The 19,858-nt window shown below is 42.4% G+C and overlaps 1 protein-coding gene across 1 annotated transcript in view; it reads right to left on the bottom strand.

Moving 5' to 3' along the window:
- The window catches only part of EPHA3 (EPH receptor A3), a 383,392-nt gene that overhangs the window by 32,087 nt on the left and 331,447 nt on the right, over positions 1-19,858 (bottom strand). Inside the window, exons 12-15 of the mRNA XM_054973438.1 lie at positions 19,729-19,790; positions 9,185-9,394; positions 7,742-7,891; positions 5,342-5,535 (exon numbers count right to left, since the gene is read on the bottom strand). Of these exons, the coding sequence (XP_054829413.1) occupies positions 5,342-5,535; positions 7,742-7,891; positions 9,185-9,394; positions 19,729-19,790 (616 nt within the window). The remainder of the gene's footprint in view (positions 1-5,341; positions 5,536-7,741; positions 7,892-9,184; positions 9,395-19,728; positions 19,791-19,858) is intronic.

Raw genomic sequence — 19,858 nt, forward strand, 5'->3', positions numbered from 1 at the left:
TCAGACTTGAAATTTTTACTATCTTATATTCCTGCATATGTTAAAGTGAACCTTCTAGACATTTCCTTGTAATTAAAGCGCTAATTTATGGCTTATAAATAACCCCATGGATCAAAATTCAAGGCTAATTATAAGCTCAACCTAGTTATTATCTCTATCCTTAGGAAAACACAAGTGTGTGTGAAATTTTTTTAATATTATCTTGACTGCAAAATGGAATCATGGAGGTATCCACTTCCCAACAGGAGACCAGAAAATAAATGACACTGAGGAGATGCCAAGACGTTTTGTTGACTTTAATTATCACTGTACCACAAGGAGTACAATCTTTGCCGTTAGAGCTATTTATGCCCTTTTTAAAGTGTCACTCAGATAAAATTAGTAACTTTGTTCTTAGAATAAGGTTGACCTAGGTATGTGGCACCTTAGTTTCCCTTGATGTTTCTTTATATCAAGTTTACTCAGTTTAAATCAGATTGTTGTTACTTTTAATTTTTATTTATTTTATTTTATTCGACTTATACCCCACCCTTCCCTTTTGGTCTTCCCCCCAAACTAGATTTGCTAATTGAAACTTAACCCTGTGCATGCCCAAAGCTCTACTTTTAAGAACAACACATTATTTTTCTTGAAATGGTTGCAAATGTCAAACACAATAAATGCTTTTCTAACTTGCTTTTTGCTTTATGAATAATTTGATTATCATCATTCTAACTCTTCTTCTTCTCCTTCTTCTGTAGCATAGTGGTTAAGTGGTTGGGTTGAGAATCAGCACTCTGCTGGTTCAAATCTCACTACTGAAATAAGCTCAGTAGATGGCCTTGGGTAAACTCCTCCTCTGACCCTTAGCTCCCCAGTTGTTTGTAGAGATAATAATATTGTCTTTGTTCACCATTCTGAGTGGGGTACTAATCTATACAGAAGATTGGTATATAAATGCCATCATCATCATCATCATCATCATCATCATCATCAATACTGATGGTTGTTGTGGGTTTTCCGGGCTGTATTGCCGTGGTCTTGGCATTGTAGTTCCTGACGTTTCGTCAGCAGCTGTGGCTGGCATCTTCAGAGGTGTAGCACCAAAAGACAGAGATCTCTCAGTGTCACAGTGTGGAAAAGATGTAGGTCATTTGTATCTACTCAGGAGGGGTGGGGTTGAGCTGAGTCATCCTGTAAGAGTTTCCCAGGGTGTGGAATGCTAATGGCGGGAGGCTTCACTGTATCCTGAGGAGGTTCCTTTGCATATGGATTGGTGCTTGATGTGCTAATCTTCTCTGCAGGGCTATTGTCAGGGATAGAATGTTTTGTTAGCTTGGGGATAGACATTCTATCCCCGACAATAGCCCTGCAGAGAAGATTAGCACATCAAGTACCAATCCATATGCAAAGGAACCTCCTCAGGATACAGTGAAGCCTCCCGCCATTAGCATTCCACACCCTGGGAAACTCTTACAGGATGACTCAGCTCAACCCCACCCCTCCTGAGTAGATACAAATGACCTACATCTTTTCCACACTGTGACACTGAGAGATCTCTGTCTTTTGGTGCTACACCTCTGAAGATGCCAGCCACAGCTGCTGACGAAACGTCAGGAACTACAATGCCAAGACCACGGCAATACAGCCCGGAAAACCCACAACAACCATCGTTCTCCGGCCGTGAAAGCCTTCGACAATACATCATCAATACTGTTTTCTGCAGTAGAATTTTCCCCTTGATTGGCATGTATCTAATCTCTAATTGTAAGTCTCTAGACAGATTTAATTCTTTTTAATGCAATCTTTGTTTTCTTCTGAATTTCTGAAGTGCTCCATATATTTCATTGTAGGCCTCCTGTCACTCTGCTATTTTTGATGCTGTATTGCTCAGGCCCTTCCCTGCTTTTTTACTGCTTTGCTAAATAGGTATACAAAAATTAACTACATTGTCATAATCCATTTAAATTTTTTCAGGTATGCTAAAAAGGCTATGGTTTGCAACAACCGGTCAAAGGGTGGCCCAGGAGCACTTCTGCGCTTGCCAAAGGGCTGAATCCCTCTCCCCGCAGACCAGATCCAGCCCAAAACAGGCCCATTGTAGGGCATGGGAGCACGCCACGGTGGGGTGCAGGAGTGTGCTGCGCCACCTGGGCATGCTCCCCCACTGGCCAGGTAAGTGGGGGTGGGGTGAGGAGGTGGGAGCAGGGGGAATTCCTGGCAGGGGAATGGCAAGCCTACCCATCCAGGAGTGCAGGTTCCCAAAACATGGTCTTTGTCTTCCCAAGGTTTTGTTCCCTCTTCTCTGCAATTAATTCCAATCCTCACAATTTGAAAGCAATACACAAGAGGCTGAGAAATAACAAACTGAAAATGAAACTGATCAAAACTGGGTGAACTATGAACTCATTCTACAAAATATAAGTATTATACAGATTAAATTGGCAGAAGGGGAAAGAACAGTGTTCAGAAACCCAGACAGAACTGCAGGAGACAAATCAAAGGACATAATGTTGAGGTTATACCATTTTCTGGCAAAATCACAAGCTACATATTAACAAAACTTCCAAATATTGTACCTTGGCCTTTCTGTCTTTCAGATTAAAAACTGCTTATATTGGAAAAGTACTGATTACAAATAGAACCATTCTGCCTACCTTGAGAGACTTTGCAGACATATCGAGAGGTGTATACCTAACCAAGATAGCCCAGGCAAGCCTGATCTTGTCAGATCTTTTGTCAGCTAAGCTGAGTTAGCCTTGGCTAGTAATTGGATAGGCGAGAAAGACTAGGGTCGTTATTCAGAGGCAACTGACAAACCACCTCTGTTAGTCTCTTGCCTTGAAAATCCCAGTAGGGGTCGCCATATGTTAGCTACAATTTGATGCCATTTTCCAACACCATACAGAACTACTGAGGGAAAGATTAAGCAGCTGAGCAACAGGTCAGCAAGATTTTTTTTAAAAAGCCAATATAGTATAATGGATAAAGTGCTGAACTGGGACGACTTGGACTTGATGTCCTCTTAGACACTGGAGAATCTATGATTTGATCTTTTCTGATTTTTAAAGGGAAAATGGCTGCTACTTGGGGCAATGATTTGGGTCAAGGACCTGGTAGGATAGGGAAAAGGGTTTCAGTTCTACCATCCTTACGTAGTTTCACCACCCAAACTCTCTCCTCATAGAAAGAAAGAAAGGATGGGATTACTCACTTTTCCCGTGCCTTGAGCCATGCCCCCAATTTAAATCAGGGCATTCTCAGCTACTATTTGCCTATAAGAATCAAAGGGGAAATCTAGTCAGGAATTTTCCACCATCTAGTTTAGTCAAAAATCTAACATATCTATCATATCTGTTCTACAACTATTACAAAACAGAGGAACCCGTTCCATCTGTCTATGGCAGCCCCATAATGCACATTTAATAAACAAGAAAACTTTCCCACATTTTCCACATGGCATCTGAATGTATGTATTCATGTCAAGTGGGTATCTAGAAAGGCAGAATATACATGTGAAAAAAATAACAAATGTGTCATATTTGACCACAAACAGTGGTCAATACATTGTAGCGATGTATATTTTGAACACAGCTAATCAAGATCTGATCTGCACATGACTTATTGGTTACCATTATCCAAAACGACCGACTGCATTTTCCCTCAGTTTTTGGATACTATTAGAACCAATCTGTCTGTTTTTTCTTGCAGCATCATGATATGTGCAGCTATACTCTGTTTTAGTTTCCATCTCCCAATGCTACCTTTATGTTTGGTTTTCCAAGGCTGGCAAAAGAAAGGGAGGAGCATGAGGGCAGATGTTGTCTCAGCTCTGATGTGCTAGCATAAGTTCTCCAGAGGAGAACAAAGGAGTCAGTAGAAGTAACCCTGCCTTGAATTGGGTCAGTGAATCTAACAGGGAGAGTGCCATGCTTTATTAGGAGAAGCCTTTCAATGGTAGACATTCCAAAGCTGTCAACCACTCTGATGAGTCATGCTAATGGATAGCTTACGTGTCTTCAGAGACGTTGTACAAGGGCTAGCCAGGAAAACTATGCTATTTTGATATCTCTGCTGCTCATAGAAATGAAGGCTAATGGTTGCAGAAAGAATACCAATTATCACCACTGCAGCCTACCCTGTCAGACAATGAGAAAAGTCATTTAAAATAATTCTTTATAGTTAAAAGTGATGGGGCAACAATTTGCTAATAGGATGTAGAATGACTGGAGGAGGGGAGGAAAGCACCTGTTCTCTAATGATAGTTACTGAAGCTGAAGCTCTTTTTTTACCATTGCTAGCTGTGAAGGCGATTTGGGGTAATTTTTAAAATAGAAAAATGCCATCCTCTGACTGATGGGATATGAGAATGCCTAAACTAGATACTGGTTCATTAATGGAATTGTTTTCTTGGTCACCAGAAGAGTCGATCAATTTATTCCCTCTTTCAAAATATGCATACCATAATATTTTATTTATATATTTATTTACTTCATTTATACCCAGCCTTTCTTCCCAAAGGGGACCTAAAGAGATTTACAACATTCTCCTATCTTCCATCTTGCAACAACCCTGTGAGTAGGCTAGGCTGAGTGTGTGGCTGGCCTAAGGTCACCCAGCAGGCTTCCATGGCAGAGTGGGGATTCAAACCTAGTTTCGCAGATCCTCATCTGAAATTCTAATCACTACACCATGCTAGATGACCCCTCTAATTGCTAATTGTAGGTTGCCTCCTGCCATCTCATCATTAAGTGACATTCCTGCAGCATCTCAACCATTCCAATTAATTTGAGAGATGCAGAGAACAAAAAGCAAAAGAAGTAACATAAATAACTTACTGACAGACATAGCCAAGTCCTCCTCTGGCTTCAGGCTATAGATGTTTAACTTCCTGTGTTTTAAGGCAGAGGCAATTGAAGACCCGATCTGTTGCTGTAGAAGGCCAGCAGGTATACTGTAGCTTTTATTCTACAGGGTCAAATGCCCTCTGAGAATCCTTGCTACTCATTCAGCCTGATCATAGAATTGCAGAATATAAATGGGCTTGATGATGCACGCTTCCTGAATCAATGTGTTAAGCACTCACATCTTTAATGGTATTTACTAGCTTGTGAGTTCCTAACTCACATGGCTTTGCAACTAGGCATTCATTTTCTTCTTTTTGCCAAATGAGTTTTTGAGCCGCCCCAAATATTCCATTTGCTGCTTGGCAAAGAGCTTTCCCCCCAAGCCACACTGCTCATAAATAAGGGATGGAGGCTAGAAAATGGGTGGACAAAGCAAACATATTTTAATTCCTAGAGGCAGAGAAAGCAAACACATTCATTTTCAGTGTGCAAAGACAGCAAATGTATTGTGTCACCTTGCAGCCGCATTGGTGATTATTTTCAGACTGCTGGGATTGCGGATTAGCTTGTCCAGGATGCTGACAATCTGCTCAAACTTTGGTCTGTTGTTTCTGTCTTTTTGCCAGCAGTCCAGCATCAACTGATACAAGGCAGCTGGGCAGTCCATGGGTGGTGGCAAGCGGTACCCTTCCTCCACAGCCTTAATTACCTGTACAAGAGAGATTGTAGAAACCTGAAGGACATTCAGCGAACTTCTTACTCCCTGGTTCTCCAAACTATCATGGATCCTTAATATTTCAACAAATATAATTTTCTCTCTAATTTTTCCGAAGGGTAACTCTTCCTTTTTGTATGCTAATTAAGGCACCTTACAAAGCAGAGATTTGGTACATGCCTCAGGAAAAATAAGATAAAGTATACTTTGTCTGATAGAAGTGATTAGATAAAATAAAAGCATAATTGTGAAAACATTACACACTCACTTTCCACCTTGTAGCTTTTTATGAATTGTCACTGAACTGATCTTATTTTTTAAAGTGATTTCTATTCTCACACATGGTGTATGAAGCTACATAAGAGTTCAGGGTCAGTTTAGACGTTTATGTTAACTGATTGACAGAAAAAGGGCAGTATTTAGCTGTGAGTATCCATTGGTGGTAGTAATAGGTTTAATTGTATATGGCCAAAGGCCGTCACAATACAAAGTTAAGAACAGTAAAAATAGAAATCTATCTTACAAGCATAAAATACAGTTATTAAAATAATCAACAGGCCCAACTGTTTCTCCCTCTTCCTCAAGCAGTGTGGCAGCAGCTTTTGAAACACAAGTTTAAAATGGCATGTGCAGAATATATTGTTGCTAACCGTATAATTCAAGAAATATTCAAGTACACACAAATGCCACATTTCCATTTCATTCAGCTAACAGAGTTAGAGTTGCATATTCCTGAGTTATGTGATTGTTGACAGATGCATTAAATTCCTAACAAGTATATGAAGTAGCAATAAGACTAGATTACCAGTGATTGCAGAAAGAAGCATATTTTCAGTGATGCTTGGTTTTGGCTTAAAAGGTTGTGGTTGTGTGGTTTGTCTGTGTTTAAGACACAATCACATTTTGTGCTTTCTATAACTCTCCTAAGGAAAATGACTGAAACTCATCAAATAGCTTTAAATCGCCCTGTGGCAGAATGTCCCCCTATTCACAATGGGAGGAACAGTTATGAAATTAACTCAAATTCAGTAGGGTGCATAATACTATTAATTAGTTCAAGAGAAGTGGCCAGTTTCTTGGTCCACTGATTGTTCAACCACTGATCCATTGATCTCTTTTTGAAGAAATTGGGAACAATGGTTCCACTATATGGGAACTATGTCTAGTTGTTAGTATTATGCAGACATAAAATTACAGAATGGAAGAAGGAGAGATGGAAGATGCATGGGGTAATTTTCCATCTTGAAACAATGGTGATGAAACTGGAAAATATTTAGTACCTCTGCACTGTGGAACTAAAGACATCAATTAAAATTCAAGCAATTAAAAACAATGCAAAACATACTACACAATCAGTGGTCCTGGTGCATAAGACCACATATTCTGCAATTCCTATTTATAACTCAATAAATAAGAAATGTCTGGTTTCATTTGCTGCTACTGCTTGTTTGTTTAAAACTTATGATGTGATGTATAACATTTCTTCATTTATGATACACACTTAGGGTTTTATATTTAGTCAGAATCTGTAGCTTGTAATTGGTTTGTGCAGAATAAATTTAGGCTAAGCAAACCAAGTACACAATTGTTACATTTAAAAGAAAGACTTTGGGAACACTATATTCCTAACAAACATAAAATGGATAGCAGATCTCTTTAACTGACTAAAGTTATACAGCAATAAATTTAAAGCTATCTAAATGAACCTCAATAGAAAAGGCTTCCAAACAAATCAGTCACTTCACGTTATCTGTTTGCCACATCCAAGGCATTTGCCTCATTAAAATCTTAAGTATAAATGCTTTCTTTCTGTTTTCATGAAGTTTGGCTTTAATTGGTTTGTATATTCATAGAAAAGCTTAATGGAGATACAGCCTAAAGGATTTAGGAGACATTAAGATTCTACAAAAGTTGTCTAAATATCTATTGAATGAAAAACAGTTTTGTGATATTTTCTCCAGGTTATCTTAATTACTAGTTCTGTCCTGTTCCATAGAATCATAGATGTTCAATAACTGGAGTTCAGTAGTTCATTGTAAAATAACCTGTATTGAGAGGCACCTGTCTTTTCAACAAAGAAAAAGATTTCCAACTTTGGTTACAAATAATGTATGAAACCATAAATCAATATCACTTCTTTCTGTTTAACTTAACCTCTTCTCCCCACTGACAAACATAATTTGAACTACAATGTACTCACATCTTGATTGGACATCTCCCAATATGGTCTCTCTCCATAAGACATCACCTCCCAGAGAACAATCCCATAGCTCCATGCATCACTGGCTGATGTGAATTTGCGGTAAGCAATGGCCTCTGGTGATGTCCACCGGATTGGAATCTTCCCCCCCTACAAGCAAAGAACATCATGTATCATATCTTATTTGCCCTTACTAGCTTAAAAATCAGTCATTACATTGGATACAAGCTAGTAGGAACACAATTTTGGGGGACATTTTGGGCTGCCATTGGGGGAGGACAAAATTGCACAAGTCCTTGCACTCATAGAAATGGTAGTCTGGATCCAAGTCTTAAGGTCCTTTGAAATCTGAACTTAACAATGGCTGCAATCCTATGCATACTTAACTGGAAGTATGTTCCACTGAACTCATTGGGACTTACTTTCAAGCAAATATGTGCTGTGATGTTATAATATAATGCTAGTCCCAAGAATTCAAAGATGCAAATCACAACTTCTTTATTAAAGTTTTCCTACTTATAAAAAAGTACACTCTGTCGTGGACTTAACATATGCACACATGCCTATTTTGCTATATGCTAGTCAACAGTTGTTTGCATCGGAGTCTTCTGTCTTAGAGTGCATGAGGAAAACACAGTGACTTTAACACTTTGAAAACTGAATGGAAATGGCTTCACTATAATTCTGTCCAATACTCTTTGCAGAGAAGAAGAAAATTCAGTTTTCTGGGGGTAGGGGTGGAATTTGCACTAATTGAAATAATTGATGCAGTTGTGTGAGGTTATTGACATCATTGTTTGACACAAAGCACCTAGTGATGCTATAAGAGATCTTGTAAAAATGCTTGTTTTTAGGATCTATGATGATTATTGATTACATAAGGAAAAAACCATGGTTTCTTAGCCATTCTTGGGAATGTTCTTTTAATAACTGTCATAAAAGAACAGGTATTATGGTACTGAGCTTCTCTTTTTGGCTTTGAGTATCTTTAGAGACATTTAAGGGTCACTAACCTCCACTTGGGTAGCATTAATGAAGTGGAACCAGGCTCTAAAATAATTTTTACACTTCAAAAAATTCTAAACTATAACAGAATGTTTTCTAATATGATAAAAATACGAAAGGATCACAACTGTAAGAGTTAATAAACCTTACAGATAAACCATATTTAAACCTTACAAATAAACCATATTTGAATATGATGGAGTGGATAAAGTACATTAAGGGGTGACAAATAGGTGATACTGAATAGTCATCATGGTGTTATAGTTATTATACAGTTCTACTGATTAGATCCAGACAGAATAAAATTGTTGGTCAAAATAGTTTTCATGTTCTTTGATGAAAGAGTATAGATGATCTAGTTGAGGAGTCTCCCATGTTATATTTGGGTGTCAAACATCTCTTGCTTCATAGTAATCATTTAGAGATCACTGAACTCACCCGTGTTGTATAAGCAGCTTCTGGGTCATCCTCCAGAACACGGGAGAGCCCAAAATCAGAGACCTTGCACACCAGGTTACTATTGATGAGGATGTTGCGAGCAGCCAGGTCACGGTGAACATAACCCATATCTGACAAGTACTTCATGCCTGATGCAATTCCTCGAAGCATTCCCACAAGCTGTATGACTGTAAACTGAGCATCGTGTTTCTATAAAATATTTATGACAGACCATTCAGCTCTACAGTGTACACAAGACCAACCTACTTCTGCCAAAGCTAGTCACTTAATAGGGACTAAAGCTGTCTCAGGGATTGCTAGATGACAGACAAATAACCTCATCCATCTTATTAGATATTATTATAATTTAAAACTGAATGTTTGTATACAAGTCTGAACAGCATAGTCACTTTCTTGAGATTTAAAAAAAAATGTTATTGAATGTGAAAGGAAAACTTTGCCCACAGTTTCCCTTATCCTGCCCCCACCTCAATTAAATGTATAAACAAGAAGAGTGATAGACTACAATTACATATCTAATGGATTTGAACTGGCACATCCTGCATAAACACAGTCTGTGACTCAATATTATGCATCTCTGTATGAGTAATGAACATGCATGCTTTTCTTTTGGCAAAACACAGCATCAGCACTTTTCTTATTGTACATCAATCTATTGTCCATAAGAATACTGCTGTGACACTCTTTCACATCTGGATCCCGTAGGATCCATCTTAATAGTCTGTGGAAAGCCAGGAGAGTGGGGGCCTTCCTGTCCACCTCACTTTCCATTAGATGCAGGCTACCACAGAGAAAGAATATGTTGATTTTGCCCAGCAGCAGGGTGGTACCTGCACAAAATGAATGAAGCTGCTGTGGTGGAACATAGGGAGAGAGGCAGTCACACAGATATGTTGCGCAAAGGCCATGAAAGGCTTTGGATGTGATAGTCATGACCTTGAATTAAACCTGGTAACTGACAGGGATCCAATGGAGTCACTACAAAATGAAAGTGATATGCATGCTCTATCTGCTTCTGAGAGTAAACATGCTGTAGCATTCTGTGTCAGGTTCAGAATGCTTCCCTGTATGCTATAACCAAAGAGACTCCATTTTAATTCTTTTAGTGTTCTGAGTGCTTTCTTCACAGGTGCCAAGATGTTCCCTAGCAGCTATCTCACAGAAGAGGAATGTTTTGACTACAGCTTTTCCAGCCCTGGGAAACTTTCACCTTCTCAGCTTCAAAGGGATTGTTTTGAGAACTATGGGGGGAGGTTGGACCTGCTGGGTCTTGATACTTTGTACCTTGTTCTTTGCCTCTCATTCGTAACAATACACGTGTACCAGCCCAGATATTGCATCTGGGTCAGTGGACTATAATGGTTGCTTTTTTCAGTAAATCTTTTGAAAACAACAGACTCTTGTCTGATTGCAGAAGGTAGTCTGGATACAACTATTATTTAGCCACAGATCTGACATTTTGTTACGAATCACATCTGTTCCAATGCCTAAGCCGGGGCAGCCAGATACCAAAGTCGATCCCGACAGGGACCCTTTGTTCGATCCCTATGCCTTCCCCGGTTCGGAAGGACTGGAACTTCAAGGACCCATTCAAAGGGGAACAGGATCTTCCGTTACTACGATATATACCCTCGCTCCAAGCAGAATGGATACCCGGCCCACAGCAGCAGCTGACCCACTGATATCCTTACTGACACTGACACAGTGGGGATCGAGGCCTAGAGATGCGAGGGAAAGGAGAGCGAGTACTGTGTTCGTGCAGCCCCCAATGGAAGGCCGACGGAGCTTAGGTGTGATTGCGGAGCATTCCAGTAGCCAACCTTGGTATTATTGGAACCGTGAGGCCGACCAGTTGGAGTGGGATCGAAGAGGTTCAGAGAGTACCCAAACATGGGAAACGTCCCACCGTGATGTGATGAGTTGGGACTATGCGGAAGTTGCTCCGTGGACGAGGCAACAAGATTCGAATGAGCACACGTGGATACAATTACAAAGCCGAACCATAGCAGTAGATGCCGGAATTTCGGCGGTTACAGGATTAGCGAAAGGAATCCTGGCGGGGAGGTCGCATGAAGAGCAAGGTACCGGGGCCCAGGGTATGGGAGAAATAAGACCTTGTCCTGGGGCAGCCTACGCAGAATCCTATGCAGAGTACTTAGAGACTACGCAAGTCCCTAATGAACCTCCCCAGAAGTATGCAGAAACCGAAACCGCTGCGGTGGACTCGAGTCGGGTACAAGTCCTAGAGGAGAGACTGTCTAGTATGGAAGAGAGTTTGGCCCATGCAGTCCATTTGCTCTCCGTGTTGGTGGTCGGAGGATCAGATGGGAGCCAAGAGACGGCTTCAGGCTTACAGAGTATTAGTCAGAGCTTGTCAACTTTACAAAGAATCATTCTGCGGACAGAAACCGTGGTACAAGATCAGCAACTTCCATTAGCTGACAATTCGCAACAACCTGTACAGCCACTGAACCCCACACCAGGGCCACTCGATGAGAAATCGAATGGCACCGAAGAAGAAGAAGAAGAAGAAGAAGAAGTAGTAGCAGGAGGAGGGGGGCAACTGCGAGAGGAGCCAATGGGAACTCTGCCGCAACCCGGGGGTACACCACAGCACCCACAGGGGGAAGCTCCGGTCCTCACGCCTACACCAATTCTGCTGCAAGAACAACCAGCTCCCCCCCCGACCACGACCGTGCAGCAAGGACAGCCATTCCTGCCGAGACTTGTAGCACCGATTACACGGGGCACCACTCCTCGGCAATACCCGCTGATGGGACCGATAGGACGGGCACCACACCCCGGCCGCTACAGCAGCCGGGACTAAGGGGACCCCCTCCACCAATACAGCCCGTTCCGAGAGGACCTCCTCCGCCGCTACAACCAGTTCCGAGGGGACCTCCTCCGCCGCTACAGCCAGTGCCAAAAGGACCCCCTCCGCCAGCCCAACCAGTACCAAGAGGACCCCCTCCTCCATTACAACCTAAACCGAGGCCCCAGCAACCTCCGATACAACCTCCTCCGGTACAACCTCCTCCGCAGTACCCTGATGGGAGACCTCAACAAGTGCCTATAGAATATTACCCACTGCCTGCGCCGGTTGCCAGGCCCCAGGAATTGCCGATGGGGTGGGTAAAACTGGAAGCCACGTTTGACGGAGACCCTTCCAAATTAGGATTTTTCCTAGTACAAGCTTTACAATTATTTAACCGTTGGGGACACTTGTTCGGAGATGAAGCCAGCCAGATCAAACACTTGGGGTCGCGCCTACAAGGAAAAGCAGCAGAATGGTATGTAGCCCTTTACGAATTGGGGGCCCCTGAATTAAACACATTACAAGGTCTTGTAGATGCGCTTCGTGCCCAATACAAAGACCCTTTGGAAGAAAGTAGAGCTCGGACCGAATTACAATCTATTAGACAAGGCAGCATGTCGGCTAGAGACTATGTTACAAAATTCTGACAGCTGGCCGCCAAATGCCCAAGGTGTGAGGAATCCACCAAAATAATTCTGTTCAAACAGGGCATGAATCCCAGACTATTGGACAGAGCCCTTATGCAAGATAATCCCCCCACACTCTTGGGGTGGATTCAATTAGCTTGTGAAATGGAAAATCGTATGCAAGAAGTACGCTTGGTCGAACAGCAACAAACCGCTGGGCACCGGCGCTCATTTGTACTTGTGAGAGGGAGCAGGGGTGCTGGATATGCAACTAGAGGAGCGAGAGATGCTAGATGGCAACAAGGATTGTGTCTACAGTGTGGCCAAAGCAGTCACTTTGTGGCACAATGTCCGTTCCGGCCTGTGCAAAGAAATCCGTTCCTACCAAGGTATCCAGCCCCCTCCTCTCAGCCCACGCCAGCCCGCCCGACACCCGCTCCCAGAGCGTCGAGAGGCAGAGGGACTTTCCGCAGAAATCCTCCCGAAAAGGGCTTAGAACTGGAAGAAATTATGGACTATGATTCAACTGCTCTAATCGGTGAGGAAAACCCTGAAAGTCCTGCCTCGGGAAACGAGATGGATCTGTCGTAAAAGGACCCAATTGGCAGATCAAAAATCAGTCAGTTCTAATTCCGGAAAGACCTCATGGGTCCATACTATTCATACCAGTAACGTTAGTTAATCCAGAAAGAAAAACACACATTCGTGTGCAAGCCCTCATAGACTCTGGCTGCTCTAGAGACATTATTGCACCAGCCTTAGTAAATGGATTAGTACTCCCTATAAAAGAACTGGAAACTCCAGTCATTTTTGAACAAATGGATGGCACTAATATGAATCCTGTCACTACCGAAACAATACCTGTCATCACAGGTATGGGACAACATTGGGAGACGAGATCATTCGTAATTAGTACTACAGCAAAGTACCCTTTAATCTTGGGAAGCAGATGGTTGTGGGATCACAAACCCTATATAGACTGGACAGTAGGAAGCATTACCTTTTCCCATGATAAATGTGCAAATCATCGTTGGAATCAAAACTGGGGTAACAACCCTACCCTCATTGAACAAGCCCTGTTAACTCAAGAGGAACTTAACCAAATACCTAAACAGTACAGAGCCTATGTCCAAGCCGTCACCGAAGAAGAAGCCAACTCCCTACCTCCCCACCGGAGGACGGACTGTGCCGTGGAAATTTTACCGGGTGCATCTTTACCCAAAGGCAGACTGTATCCCATGAGCCCAAATGAGCGGGAGGAGCTCCGCAAATTCATTGACACTAATCTTCAAAGAGGATTCATCCGACCCGCAAATAGCCCGCATGCTGCTCCAGTGCTATTTGTCAAAAAAAAGGATGGGGGATTGAGACTTTGCATAGACTTTAGAGGACTTAATGCAGTCTCCTCCAGCAACGCCTACCCCATCCCACTCATCCGGGATCTACTCAACGTCGTGGCACAAGGTAAGATCTTTACAAAATTGGATTTAAAAGATGCTTACTTCCACGTTCGTATAAGGGAAGGCGATGGATGGAAAACCGCATTCAATACGCCCCTCGGCCAATACGAATACTTAGTTATGCCTTTTGGCCTGGCCGGGGCACCTTCGGTTTTCATGTCCATGATCAATGAATTATTGCATGACTTTTTATACAAAGGAGTAGTGGTGTATCTAGATGACGTTTTAATTTATTCAGAATCTGAAGAAGAACACATAGATCTTGTGAAAAAAGTCTTAACTACTCTGATGTGTAACAAATTGCCCATTAAACTGTCCAAATGTGAATTTCATAAGACAGAACTCACCTATCTTGGATATTGAATCTCCAAAGATGGTTTTAAAATGGACCCGAGCAAAGTGCAAGCTGTCCAGGAATGGCAAACGCCCACTACTCGCAAAGAACTACAATCCTTTCTAGGGTTTGCCAACTTTTATAGAGAATTTATAGCAAACTTTGCCCAAATAACACTTCCCCTGACTGAACTGTTAAAAACCAAAGACAAAGGGGAACAAGCTAAGAAACCAAGCGCTAAATTGTCATGGATGCCCCAGTGCCAAGCAGCATTCGATCAGCTCAAAACCCAATTTATTTCCGAACCAGTTCTGCAACACCCTGACGAAAATCGCCCATTTGTAGTACAAGTGGACGCCAGCGATACTGTGATTGGAGGCGTCCTCTTGCAGCGGGGGGAGGACGGTCTGCTTAAACCCTGTGCCTTCCTATCCCGCAAATTTTCTGAACCTGAAAGAAGTTGGAATGTTTGGGAAAAAGAGGCTTTTGCTGTAAAGGCGGCACTCTCCACCTGGAGACATTGGCTAGAGGGAGCCCGCCATCCGTTTGAGGTATGGACGGATCACAAAAATTTAGAAGCCCTACGCAGTCCCAGAAGGCTGAATGCCAATCAACTGCGATGGGTGGAATACTTTTCTAAATTCAATTTCACTTTGAACTTTTTGCCCGGCAAAACTAACTTCCTTGCTGACGCCCTATCGTGCATGCCTCAACATAAGAGCAAGCGGGAGGAGACAATAGACACTGTCTTTTCACCTACGCAATTAGGGGGAGTGGTTACCACGCGCAGTCGCGCAGCCCAACCTTCTCAACCAGACCAAGGGTGGAGACTAAAACTGAAAGCTGAAGTGGAAAAGGAGGGGGGGAATGTACCCAAGGAAAAGTTACAACAATCCGAACAAGGAGAGTGGCTTTGGGGGGACCGCTTTTATGTACCCAGCAGTTTAAGAAAAGATGTGTTACAACGCTGTCACGACGCCCCTATGGCTGGCCACTACGGGTATTTAAAAACACTCCATCTAGTGCAACGGCAATTTTGGTGGCCAGGCATGCGCAAAGACATTTCCCAGTATATAGCGTCATGCACCATCTGTCTCAGTGCCAAGTCACGCAAAGGCAAATCACCCGGACTTTACAACCTTTAGAAACGCCAAGCAGACCATGGGAAACCATATCCATGGATTTTATTACAGACCTCCCCCCCTCCAAGGGCCACACTTGCATTTTGGTCGTAGTGGATCTGTTCTCCAAACAAGCTCATTTCATACCTTGCACCAATATACGTTCGGCCCGAAAACTAGCAGATATCTTCCTAAAACACATTGTTAAACTGCATTCTTTTCCGTCAAAGGTGATTTCGGATCGCGGCGGACAGTTTGTTGCCAACTTCTGGCGGGAGCTTCTACAAATTATGGGAATTGAGCAAGGTTTAAGTTCCAGCCATCATCCTCAAACCGACGGGCAGTCCGAAAAAACTAATCAAATATTGGAACAATTCCTCCGCTGTTATATCAATTTTCAACAAGACAACTGGATCGATTTGCTTCCCTTAGTGGAATTTTCGTACAATAACAGGGTGCATGCCTCCACTGGAGAAACTCCCTTCAAAGTAGTATATGGCTTCCACTTCAAACCCTTCCCGTTTGAAGCGCTCCCCTCTTCTACTTTGGCGTCCAGAGATGTTTCAGAATGGTGGGGGGGAAGCAGCTCAACAATGGACTCTAATTAAAAAGCATCTCGACAAAGCCAAACAGGACTACAAAAAATATGCTGATCGCCATCGTGTGGCCGAATGGGACTTACAACTTGGAGACCTTGTTTATCTATCCACGAAAAATTTGAAAGTTGCTCAAACCAGCCGAAAACTAGCATTGAAATTTCTGGGACCTTTTCCTATTCGTAAAATAATCAATAAAGTGACTGTAGCCCTGGATTTACCAAAGAATCTGCACCATGTACATGATACATTCCATGTCAGCCTCTTAAAAAAGGTTCCCCCAGCAAATCCATGGCACACCCGTGCCCCTCCTATCCCAACTTTGATTGATGATCAAACCCATTATGAAGTGCAACAAATTTTGGACTCTAAACTTAAAAGAAATCAGCTGTTTTATCTCATCAGATGGAAGGACTTTGACTCTGGGTTTGATGAATGGGTGAACTCTGTGCATGTTCATGCTCCTAGATTAGTGAAAGCATTTCATACCTGCTGTCCGCATAGACCAGGGGGAGGGGCATTTTAGAGGGGGCAGAAATGTCAGGTTCAGAATGCTTCCCTGTATGCTATAACCAAAGAGACTCCATTTTAATTCTTTTAGTGTTCTGAGTGCTTTCTTCACAGGTGCCAAGATGTTCCCTAGCAGCTATCTCACAGAAGAGGAATGTTTTGACTACAGCTTTTCCAGCCCTGGGAAACTTTCACTTTCTCAGCTTCAAAGGGATTGTTTTGAGAACTATGGGGGGAGGTTGGGCCTGCTGGGTCTTGATACTTTGTACCTTGTTCTTTGCCTCTCATTCGTAACAATACACGTGTACCAGCCCAGATATTGCATCTGGGTCAGTGGACTATAATGGTTGCTTTTTTCAGTAAATCTTTTGAAAACAACAGACTCTTGTCTGATTGCAGAAGGTAGTCTGGATACAACTATTATTTAGCCACAGATCTGACATTCTGCACCAACTGAAGTCTCCAAGTTGACTTTGAGGAGAGTCCTATGTACAATCTATTACAGTAGTCTAGTCACGATATTACTGTGCCATGAATCCAGGTGGATGGATAGGTCATGTCAAGGTAGGAGGCCATCTTCCAGCTGCATTTACTTGCTTCACTAGCAGCAGTGCTGGGTGTAATATAACCTTCAGGCTCTTAACTGAGTCAGCCAGGGTCAATCGAATCCCATCAAAGGTTGGAAACACAATGGCCTTCAAGATCTCTGCTTTTCCAACCAGCATCACTTCCGTCTCAGTTTCAATTTGTTTGCTTTCAGCCAATTGACAGTGAGTCTATCTACTACATCCTTATGTCAAGGGGGTGAGGGTTATATACACACCTCTCTTCTTTTGTCTCACATTTTATCTTTACAACTGGTTGAAGACTGAGTTTTATGGCTAAATGATAATTTGAATATGAGATTCTGAGTTTGTCATTCTAACCACTATTCCTCACTGGATCTCTATTTTTAATCATGTGCAAATGATACATGTCTTGTCAATGTGAGGAAAACAGGGAAAGGTTTTTACAGTTCTGTTGTATAAAACTAATATTACACTGGCTTGGAGCCACTAGAGTGTTTCTGCAGGCAGATGGATTCTCACTTACAGAGCATGACTTTCTCACATCCCCTTTTTACTGCAGCCCAAGAGGAGGAAAAAAGAAAGTCAGTATCTAGAGGTGGGGATCCTTCCATCTGTGGAAATGCTTTCATTTACAATTCCAATTGTTAATTAAAATACTATTTCTCTGTGTATTTCTCTGTGTAGGTTAATGAAAAATATCCTGAATTACAATGAGTATATATTTAAAAAGCATGGTAAGCAACCTTTTCAGAAATAGAAAAAAATGGACTGAATCTGATTGACAGTATACTTTAGCTCTTGATAGTCAGGTATCATTCTATCAGCATGTCAAACTATTGTCTTGTACTGACAGTTAACCATCATACTATCATTGTAAGCCTGCTTCAAAAGCATTTTGGAACATGCAGCGTAACTCATTCAACTCTTGTTTTACTGGGAATAGCATGAATGATAACCTATCAACAAATAATAGAGGAAGGAAGGGGATAGTTTTGTTTTTTAAGAAATACAGCAATGATGATGTTTATATCCTTAAAAAAAAACCTACATAGGTAAATATGAGATTATGTGATGTAGTTGGCTATACATTTGCTTTCCTTCTACTACTGCTGAGTCAGCTTGTAGAAATCATGTGTAAGTTGAACAAAGACAAGACATTAGTTCTGAACAGGAACTAAACTCAGGTCCTTCAGAGATATCTTATATACTAATAGCCAAGTGACCCTGATTTGAGGATATTAAATCTGAAATTAAAAAAATACATTTTGAGGTTTTTTTTTAAAACGCACATGACTAAATGGAGCACCTATAGTTTTAATCAGATACTCACGGTGGCTGTTGCTAGGCAATCATAACAGTTTAGCTAGCATTTCAGGGGATACTGGGAAAAGCGAAGTACCCTCTGCAAGTCCTTGCAGGTTTCCCACCATGCAACTGGGTCCGGCTCAGCCAGCCACATGCAATAAGGACATAGGGAGAAGCTGCTGCAGGGGCGGGGGGAGTGGGAAAGGTGAAGATAGGGGGCAGGCAAAGGTAAGTTGGAAGGAGAGAAGGAATCAGGAAAAGAAGGAGAGTCTATGGGGCAAGGAAGGGGAAGAACACATGGTGGGGGAGGGGGAAATGAGTTGTCCCCCATAAGTCTTTGCAGGTCCCCACTTCTAAGTGTTTGTATTTTGGAACAAATCTTCCTTCCAGAGGTGCTCAGAACTCTAAAATTCTATGGCATATAAAGTGGCTAGCCACTTCGGGAATACCTTGTTTGACCCACTTCGGTGTGCTCCGTAAAGATTTGGAGCACACTGACAAACTACGCCCCCCCACCGTTTATTTCACCTGATGGGAGGGGGAGGAGGGAACCCCCTCCTTTCCCTCCTATCGGGTGAAAACAACGGCAGGTGGGGGATTCAAACCCCAATTGAGCAGATCAGATGCTTGGCGGGGTTTGTGGTGGGCCCTTTCAACTCCATCTGGGTCATGGGGGATCCGCCCCATGACCCAGGTGGAGCATGGAAGGGCCCTTTTGCTGCCACTTGCAATGCAAGTGGTGGTGAAACGGCCCTTTAAACTCCATCTGGGTTGTGGGGCGGATCCCCCATGACCCAGATGGATTTTAAAGTGCCTTTTCACTGCGGCTGTCAGTGCAGATCAGCTGCTTGGTGGGGATTTCCCCATCAAGCAGCTGATCTGCAGTTTAAATGCCCCTTTCCCAGCATCTGTACAGCGGCATGGAAAGGGGCATTTGACACCCTGTGTCCCGAAGCTTCCCAAAGTGATATGAATCACTTCAGGAAGCTTAGATTCAGGGTTGCCAAATCGGACCCAGGGTGCTGGGCCCTATTCAGAAATCCCGAATCTTTGCAAATTGAGTCCGATTCAGGTGTTTTACCTGAATCAGAAACCTGATTTGCACATCCCTAGGAAATGGTACAACAAAACAAATAGAGATTTGCATGGAGACCAGATCTTCATCATAAATCCCACAGGGTACTTACCCTTAGGAAGCTATCCAAAGATCCATTTTCCATATACTCCGTGACAATCATGACAGGTTTACCTATAAATATATAAAACAGTCCATCATTTACAGGTGTAACTCCAACTTGGGAAGTAATAGTAATAGAA

Source organism: Eublepharis macularius, chromosome 3 (genome assembly GCF_028583425.1).
Source record: "Eublepharis macularius isolate TG4126 chromosome 3, MPM_Emac_v1.0, whole genome shotgun sequence".
Classification (NCBI taxonomy): Eukaryota; Metazoa; Chordata; class Lepidosauria; order Squamata; family Eublepharidae; genus Eublepharis; species Eublepharis macularius.